This window comes from Rutidosis leptorrhynchoides, chromosome 6, assembly GCF_046630445.1.
Source record: "Rutidosis leptorrhynchoides isolate AG116_Rl617_1_P2 chromosome 6, CSIRO_AGI_Rlap_v1, whole genome shotgun sequence".
NCBI classification, from domain to species: domain Eukaryota; kingdom Viridiplantae; phylum Streptophyta; class Magnoliopsida; order Asterales; family Asteraceae; genus Rutidosis; species Rutidosis leptorrhynchoides.
Window position 1 is genome coordinate 384,806,224 of NC_092338.1, and position 10,104 is coordinate 384,816,327.

A 10,104-nucleotide genomic window follows, 5' to 3' on the forward strand; every position below is an offset into this window, starting at 1 on the left:
AAATTGAAATATATAGGTTTAATTTGTAGAGGAATATTCATTTAAATTCATAAATTAAGTTGAGATCCAAAAGATCAATGAGAGCGCGACATTTGACGCGAAAATCACATGTGATTGAAAAAAATTTCAAAATTTTTTTTTGTCGAATTTTTTTTTCGAACTTTCTTTTTTTAAATTTTTTTTTTTTTCAAATTTTTCTTTTACAATCACATGTAATTTACGTGCACAATCACATGTAATTGAATTGTACAATCACATGTGATTAGATTTCACATACATAATCACATGTGATTGACATGCAGAAACACAGGTGATTGTAAAAAAAAAATTGAACTTTTTTTTATGTTCAATCACACATGTGATTTTCGCGCAAAATGTCACGCGCTCATTGATCCCTTGAATTTCAAGTAAATTAATGGATACAAGTAATTACAACTCTTAATTTGTATGCAAGAAATTCTATATAATCACTAACTTTATATATTACGGAGTACTATATATCGGAAGTAGTACAGTGAGTTTGTGATAAAATTCTTTAGGCAGTATATTTTTATTATTGACTATGCCTTATGATAACCATTGTAGATCTTCTACCTTCTATCTTCTATCTTCTATCTTCTATCTTCTATATATTATAATTATAATTATAATTATATTATATTATAACTAACACTAATTTTGGTGAGCATTTTACTATTCACGATGATGATACAGTAAATAACCCCAAAATTTTGGTGAGCATTTTACTATTCACGATGATGATACAGTAAATACCCCCAACTTTGGGGGTATTTTGGCCATTCCGTTTTTTATTTTTTTTTTACTTCATTTTTTATTCTTTATTTTTTTAAACGTTTAATCAACGGACCCTTACCGTTAATCGGTCAAAACCAATCCGCAACGATATAAATTTTTTATTACCTTTATCTTCGAGTATCATAACTTTATTTTTCTAACGTTTAATAATCCGACCGTTATCCGTTTTTAAACATTAAATTAATCGACCGTTAACCGATTCAAATCACCATGCAGCAAAGTTATTTTTATACCTTTTTTTCACTTCCTACTTCATTCCTTTATTCTTTACACGTTTAGTTGCTCGAGCACCAACTTTGGGGCTATTTCGGTAATTTAACATACCAAAATCACCGACCGTTAACCGATAAAAAGCACTCCGCAGCGAAGCGCGGGTTTGTTTTCCTCGTCATATAACACTTGTCATTTTCAATTTTCAAAAATAACAATAAAAAGAATGTTCTTCTACTTTTAAACAAAAGTGCCGGAGCCCAATATGCAAAATGAAACTATCACGAGCAATCCAGGATTAGTTTCTCTACAATGATTAAAGTTAGGCCTAGGCCTGTTAGTACAGTATATATATATCATGTTTTAGCCCAAAAACAGTTAGCCGCATGCTTTGACTGTATGGAGGTTGATTTTATAGTTCCTATTGTTAAATTATAAGCCTTTTGGTGAATGATTTATTTTTTATTTTATTTTATTTTTTTACTTTTGTAGCTCAAATTTTTGATGATCATATTAGATTAGATGCAGAAAATATTTTATACTGTAGCTCTTATTGAAGCTAGCATCTGAACTATTTTGTAGTGATGAGGTGATTTTATTGGAGTATTCAACTAAACATATGTATTATAAAATCTTTACTTTTTTGCAAGAGTATATGTGGTCAAACGAATAACATTCCAACAAAGCGGAATATTTGACCAGTGTTACGGAGCATAAACATATTATTGATATTGATATTGATAACTTCTTTGATTACAAAAGTAATTACAAATATATAAAAGTATGGGAAAAGTTAATTTATAGTTGTCATGTACTTAAACGTATATGGAAAATAATATTAAAATTATTCTTTGTTGTTATAACTATATCTAAATATCATGCGTAGTACGTATATGGTTAAAGAATGTGAAAATGAGCTTGTATGAAATTATTATTTCTTGAAAGACAAGTTGCCGGCATTACAAAGAGAGGAATTAACTACCTTTGCGATAATTTGCTATGCACTAACACACTTTTGAAAGGAAACCTGAATTGCAGAAATTCGATCTTTAAATCATCCCGGGGAGCAGAAGGATCAGATTTGAATCCTGAATGAATCCGGGAGAAAACCCCTATCAGGGTCAATTTGAAGCTCCATATTTCAAGCAGATTAATTAAGAGAGTGAGCTAAGTGAGACTCGAACTCACGACCTCAATCCTAGCCCTAAACACAATGAATGTGGATACCACTCGGCTAGAATCGCGGTGGTTGTATGTCATTATTATAACAAAAGAAAACTCGTCTTTTTATTATTTAATAAGTTAATCTTTGTGAATAATATTTCTTATTGGTATTAACTTGTTATACATTCCGATTTTAATAAAATCTTACAAAGTATGGTGCTAAAAGAACGATTGTATTTTCGGGTGTTCTAGTATTAAATTAATTAATTTGTTTGATGCTATTTGATATTCTATTTTTTCTTGGTTACGTACAGTCTAGGAGCAAGTTTGCCCTTAACCGGACAACTTGACTAAATAAACCTTGTAATTGTTCTTTTGTTGGTTACCTTCTTGTTAGTCCTCTAATTTTAATAAATTGTTTTCTAGAAGAAAAAAAACTAACAAAGCTTTAAAAGCAAGTGGAATTAAAAATAAAGATATGTGAAATTCTATTATTCTAACTAACAAAAAAACAATAATTATGATAATTATACCGAAGCTTTTTATAAACTTCAACATTTAAAGTACCATGAGCAACAAGTTTCACTCAGAGTTCCTTCAAAGTTCTACTTCGAGAAGGCCGAGATTATGGGAGACAAACTAAAAGATTGTGAAGACTCAAAAGATATGTGCAAATCACGTTAATTGATGATGCGTTGAGTTTTAACGCATGTACACTTAATAATTTAATTAAGAGTCCTAATGGATTGAAATTGATAATTATTAACAAATGATATATTAGAGAGTATTGACTAGAAAACGTTCTAACAACATTGATTAAGAAAATGTTACAAGTGTAGTTTATGCGCTGAAAAGATTAATTGTTTATAAGCGATTATTATATATGTTGAGCGTGACCTTCAAAATTAATGAGACGCGGTTGTGACCATATACACTAATAATCTATATATATATATATATATATATATATATATATATATATATATATATATATATATATATATATATATATAGTTATTTTAGAGACATTCCAATATTCCATCATTGTTTATTGGTTTGGATAACCAACTCAAAACTTGAAGGGGCTGAATGAGTATATATCTATTAATAATGTGTAGCTTTTGTTAATATAGAACTTGTTAAGGGTAATGTTTAGAACAACACCCTATATATATAGTGGGAGTGGACTAGTCTCAAGTTATTTTGAGTGTTGAAAAGAGGCTGAATTTTTAAATTATCCTCTTTTCATCTTAAGTGAAAGACATGTTTATAAGAAAGTGATAGTGAGAGACTTGTGAAAGAAACTGGTTGTTAACTTGTTTGTTCAAGTCTCTTCTTTTTCATCAACAAAAAAGATCATTGAAAATTCGAGTCCGATTCAAGTTTTCATAATCATCAAATGTCTTCCGAAATCTACGAATTCGAAGGATGTTTCTTCAATGATCCATTCTCACCATTCAACGATTCTTCATCACCCATTGACATCCACCAAGCTTTACAAGAACATACTTACAATTACACTTCTATGATACCACAAGTATCATCTTCACCACCTTTGACCACCCAAGATAATAATATTGACACACCATTTGATGAAATTGACCAAATTGCCCCTACTATACACTCTTCCTCCCCACCAAGTAACCAACTTGAAAACCTTTCTCTTCATAACCAAATGGGCATCTCTGGAACTTCTTCAAATGAAACTTTTTGCACTAATTTGGAAGTCAAAACAGAAGAAAGTCAACAACTTTTATATGATAGTAACTTTTACTATGGTGGGTCTTATAACCCATTAAAGATGATGCAAAGATGCTACAGTTTCCAACAAAAGAAATCAAATGATAGTTTTTATCAACCCAAATTTGATGGTTTGCTTGAATCTCAAATTCTTCATTCAGAAGTCATTACCTCATCACCTGATCATTCATTTTCATCTACTTATATGAGAAGGGCTTGCAGCACTGGTGACTTACAAGTAATTAATCACCCCCTCTTACTTCATCACTTATAAACTTTGTACTGAAGAGTTTTTATCAAAATAATTCCACTTTTTAATCTTTTTGGCTCACAAGAATCTACTGAAGAGTATTCTAGTCAATCAATTTTTCAATAATATGATATTGTCATGTAATGTTTGTACTACATTAGATTCATATTTTTTGTGAACGGCAAAAATTATAGATGTCAACGTACTCATAAAAATAATAATAAATGTGCATAAAATACATACACAGATAAGATTTTTGCTGTTCAGGCTACCCGATATCAGACCATTCCATGGGAACCCAAATATATGTTGCTGCTGAGGTTTGAACCTGGACCTCTTGTGAAAATATAAGACACAACCACCAGGCTATTTTGTTAGGATATCAAGTCCTCTTGTTACATTTGGCACATGTTTCTTACTACTTCCTTTTTCACCAATGGTTTATAATTTTGGTTTGATACAATTTAATTTTTTTTTTTTAGAGTCCAATGGTCAACCAAACAAGCCAAAGGTTTTCTACTAGTCCATTAGCCACAGAGAGTACTTCATTTATGGAGGAAGTAAATTTCAAGGTGGGGCGTTACAATGCAGAGGAGAGAAAAGAGAAGATCCAGAAGTATAGAGCAAAGAGGACACAAAGAAATTTCAATAAGACAATAAAGGCAGTTGTTTTATACAATAGATAAAAATAATTAGTCCTAATAGTATTAAAACATGTTTAGTGACATTATTTGTCTGGTATTATTTGATACAGTATGCATGTCGAAAGACCTTAGCAGACAATCGTCCAAGAATACGAGGTAGATTTGCACGTAATGACGAACCTGGAGAGCTTCCTAAGAATACAACTTTTCATCGAAATATGGATGATGGCGAACTTTGGGTAATTCATCATATTATTTCATTTATTTCAACGTCGAAATGAAATTCGAATAAAAGACAGATTGACAGTGTGACCAGTAAGTGAATCTTATGAGGGTCCCTGATGTTGTCTTTCGTGAAACATTTTTTGGTGTTTAATTCTATTCGAAAGCGATGTTGTTTCCTGATTGTATCGCTTTCTTGATCAGGAAAATGCATACCCACTAATGACGCTAATTGTAGCTTATTCTATCAGCGAGTTCATTTCGTTCGTAGGTTTCCTTTTTTGTTGATTTGGTCCTAATGGAAATTTACATGACAAATGTGTAGATTGATGGCTTTCATGAAGATGGCAATGACGGAATTATACAAAGAGGACAATATTTCAATACTTATTCATCCATTGGCCAATTTCATCAGTTCAGCTTCATTCAAGATTGATCATCATTGTAACAATGCTATTAATTGTCTTTAATCATTACAAATTTTCAAATTTTTAGGATGGTTAAGTTACACTTAACCCTTTAAGAAGTCTTTATGAGCCCAAAAGGAAGATATTTAGGATATTGTTTCTTAGTTGATCTAATAAGTATAACATGGTCATACTTGATCTAGAGTTGGTGTAACATTTCAGGTTTCCAAAAAAGAAAGAGTTCTTGTAATAACATTTCATGTTATAAATGTTTTATTACAATCATTCAAATAAATTAATGGGATGCCGATACCGCTAGGCCAATGCCTTTTGATAATAGGACTATACAAACCATCTTTTGGCATCAAAATTAAGTGAACATTTTACATCTAATATATATGTTGTCTTGATTGCTTGTTTTTCATTTCTTGTATGCAGTTTATAAAGTAACAACTTAATAATTCCAAAATAACTTGTTGAGATTTGGTGCATGAATGCAAGGCCCTCGTACATATGGATTACGTACGAGAACATAAAATTTTACACTAAGTTTACATCCGTAAGGATAGAGAGACTGTAGTACGGATACTTTACATCTGTACGGATGTCTGTCACATTCGTACGAATAGACCTGCAACCTCTATATATAGGCTCATTCGGGTTTATTGTCAAGGTTACGAACCCAAACACCTTTGAGCCGTGTCTACTCGTTCCTAAACGTCAATTATCAAACCCTAATCGATTGCTAATCGTTCCAAGTCAGTTCTTAAGGTAAATCGATCATTAGTCAAAGTGTTATCGACTAAAAACACTATTTCGAGGATTCCGCACTCGATATAGTAATCAACGATTGTTTAAATCCGTTTAAACGGTCCTACAAGATCATTGATTGAAGGTCAGAAGCGAAAGTGTACCGGATTCGATATTAAATAATATATACGGTTGTTTAACGCAATAATGCGTATTTTGCCCCATACATAAGCCTACATATATGTAACATGTATGCGCTTTATACTATGTATGTACTACACACTGTGTAGTGCAGGTTACAACATGTAAAGGTATCATTCTTAATCTAAGCTAGAGAGCTTTGTAAAAGGCAAATTTGCTTTTGTATTGATGCTTTTTTTTCCAATATTCCATTGATCGATATTATATTGCATCAAAATACAATTTTTAAGTCCATATATAAATAGTTCTCCGAAAGTTGATGTTTCTCCCCATAAACTAAAATAAGACAAACTAAACTTATATAATAGTAGAAAACCATTTCGTACGTGTGATTAGTTACCTACATCAACCAGTGGTACTGGATTAAGGAATTTTTTTTCATGGGTATAAAACCTTATAATTTGGAAAAATGGGGGCACAACGCAAATTTGACATATAAATACAATAAATGTCAAACTTCAACATTTAAACATAATAAAAAAGCACGACATCTTCAACTTTTATATTACCTGTAAGTACTAATTACTTTTAGATACGACCTAGTTTTAAGAAGAGAATAATTTATTTTTTGGTTCAAATAAAAAATGTTCTTTCAAATTAAAGTTTCTATTTTCGGTACCTATATTTTTATGTTTCAAATTTTTATTTTGAGTTTCAAGTTTCTATTTAACAATTTGGTGATTATATTTTTCTATTCTCACAAGGCCACGTGTTATACGCTAACTATTTTTATAACTAATTTGGTACGTATGAAAAAGATACTATACAATAGAATTATTAAGAATTAAGACAATTAATTTGGTACCACAAAAAAAATGGATAATGGAATCGATCGTCTATGTAAAAACTACGTTAAATCATTTTTTTTTATTTTATCATTTTCTGTACAAAATAATCGATCATATATGTGAAAATATTGTTTTTACCATGTTATTCGGTTACACGCCGTATTTTAATTATTTATTATTTTTGTCATACAAAATCGTTATAATATGTACTAAAGTTTACCTGAGAATATACTCCGTATTGTTATGCCCCGACTCAGATTCTTTTGCTAACTTTAGTTTTTTTTTTTTTTTTTCCTCTCTTTTTCATATATATTGATCTTGAATGGTTTCACGTAATTTCAATTTTTTAGGACTCATCTTTAAGACATAAATTAAAGGTAAAAATAACGAGAGATTAAAGGAAATAAAAGAAACTTAAGTTTTTATATTAAAAAAGAAAATCATAACCAAAAACTTTTTTTCAGTTATTTTAATTTAATAAATTGTTTCAACTCATTATTATTACCTTTTTAAAAGTATATATTTATATGTTTTACTTTTCATCTAATAAAAGCTTTTACCAATCACCGATGTCCGATCACTAATTTAAAACATACGGGGTGAATCATTTTTCAGAGCAACGCGCGAGTTCAATCCCGCTCGTTTATTATTATGTAAATGCATTCAACGAGTGTTGTAGGTCCACGTGTTGCCGCGGGACGGTTTTCATTCAAGTTGTTATAATGTACATAGTGAGATACGGTTGATTAAAAACTTATTTATCCCGATTATAATATTTTACCGTAGTGAGCATAACGGAAAAACAATATACATCGGTTCAACTTTCCGGACACACATAATTTAATGTTTCATAATTAAATCAATCAACCAAACCCAGTTACTGAAATCACATAATTCATACATTTTTGATTATCAGTAATAAAATGTGAGAGAAGAAAAAATATGTTGTAAAGAATAGAAAAAGAAAAAGTTGAAAAAATGTTGATTTAAAAAATATATATATATATATATATGAAATGCAAATGACCAAGATATTCCTGCCCATATAGCTATGAACATTAGTCTTTAGAGGGGGAAATGAGTAAGTTTAGATACTAACACAAATAATATATTATATATATTTTATAAAATCACTACTTAAATATTTTATTTATATTTATATTTATATTTTATATACACTATTAAAAAAAAGCTCCATACATTCTAAATTTTTTAATGAAATCACATTTGACCACTCATAACAAACCGAAGAACTGTATAATTGAATTGTCACTCAATATCACGTCAATATTTTCTTATGATGACATAATACAATTGATTTAGTTATTAGAGGACTAAAGAATAAAGAACTGATTATTAGTCACCACCTTTTATTTATTTTTTTTTTAACTAATACAATTGTATCTTTAAAACCTAAACTTAATATTAAAACACCTAAAAAATATTACTACATTAATCAAATACTCCGTAACATATTAACATGGTTTTAAACGCTAAGACAAACACCCCCTAATGAGTGATCGTACACTTTAGTTTCAATACATTCTTGATAGTGTTGGTTTGATTTTGGATTTTCTCGATTAAGTTTATTTGGTTTTGAAATTTTTTGTGAGCAAAATCGAAAATCAAACCGCAACTAAATTCATATTTTGAGATTGAAACGTCGTTTTCGAGTTGTGCTGGTAGTTATTGTGAATGTGAAGCATACTTGAGTTTTACTTGCTTCCTAGCGTTCATAAACATTTCTTGATTGTGAACAGTGACGGAACTTGAAAATCATAATATGAGGGTGAAAATAATAATTTGAGGGCGAATTGCATAAAATAAAAAAAATTTACCCCTAAAAATTCTAAAATATTAAACTGAAATATTTTTGCAGGTGCGATGGATACCCCATTTCAGGTACACTAAATTCCGCCTCTGATTGTAAATTGTCGAGTGACAAGTTTGTTAGACATTTTTTCACGAACTTTTGAGCAAGGAAAAAAAATCATTATGTGATGGTGGAAGTTACTATTCCGTCTTTCTTCGGTCTTTTCATCTATTCATTTTTTCAAGGATAGGAGAAAAACCCCGGCGTGTCATCGCATAGATAAAGACAAAAGTGAGAAGATGCAAGAGACAAACCGACGACAACGGTGTAAGACAAATATATAAATGACCGTAAAAATAAGAAGCATTACTGATTTTAAGTAAAATTGTACGGTTGATAATGTTATTCCTGACATTGTAAGTCATAAATTATGTTTTGACTTTAACGGAAGAGATGATTTTAGTTTTGTAATGGGGTTGGTGTCTATGGTTGAGTCAAATTTTGCTTTAAAAGTGTAGGGTGAAACTGATAATGAGCTTTTTGTGCACTAAATGCATTTCTTATGTTGTTTCATTTTCACTTTTGTACTACAACTAGGAGGACCATAATATACCATACTACCTAGGTGGACCATCTCTATTTTTGTTTCTTTGTTTTTTATTTTTTTTTCTAAAAAACGTAACAAAGTTAAACGAATTTAAATATCAATAAATACAACTAATACAATAAGAGATTCAAACCTACTCAATCAAAGCAACACAAAAACTACACTTAAATCAAAGTCCAGCCAGAAGGCCAGAGAACAAATGACAAGGAAGGTAATAACAACAAACCACTAACATAGAAAATTTTAAATATCAGAAGCACTAAAAGCAGTAAATAAACGAAAATATAGTAAACAATGACAACGATCGAGAGAACGTCGATCGCCACCGCAACAACACCAAGAGTCATAGAATTTTCGGCATCGTCATAAGATGAATCCAAACCGCAAAAAATGTGTCTTATATTGTATTACTAATATTTAATACACGAGTTTTAGTGTATCTAGTAAATTGTGTACTCTATTGAATTAATATATACTAGGAATGGCACTCGG

General features: G+C 30.2%; 1 protein-coding gene across 1 annotated transcript; it reads left to right on the forward strand.

The window, feature by feature from the left end:
- Window positions 1-3,589: 3,589 nt before the first annotated feature.
- Window positions 3,590-5,482, forward strand: LOC139852045 (uncharacterized). Its single transcript, XM_071841262.1, has 4 exons — window positions 3,590-4,168; window positions 4,663-4,842; window positions 4,935-5,063; window positions 5,372-5,482. Exons 1-4 carry the CDS (start codon window positions 3,590-3,592, stop codon window positions 5,480-5,482), a joined length of 999 nt encoding a protein of 332 aa, XP_071697363.1.
- Window positions 5,483-10,104: the final 4,622 nt, after the last annotated feature.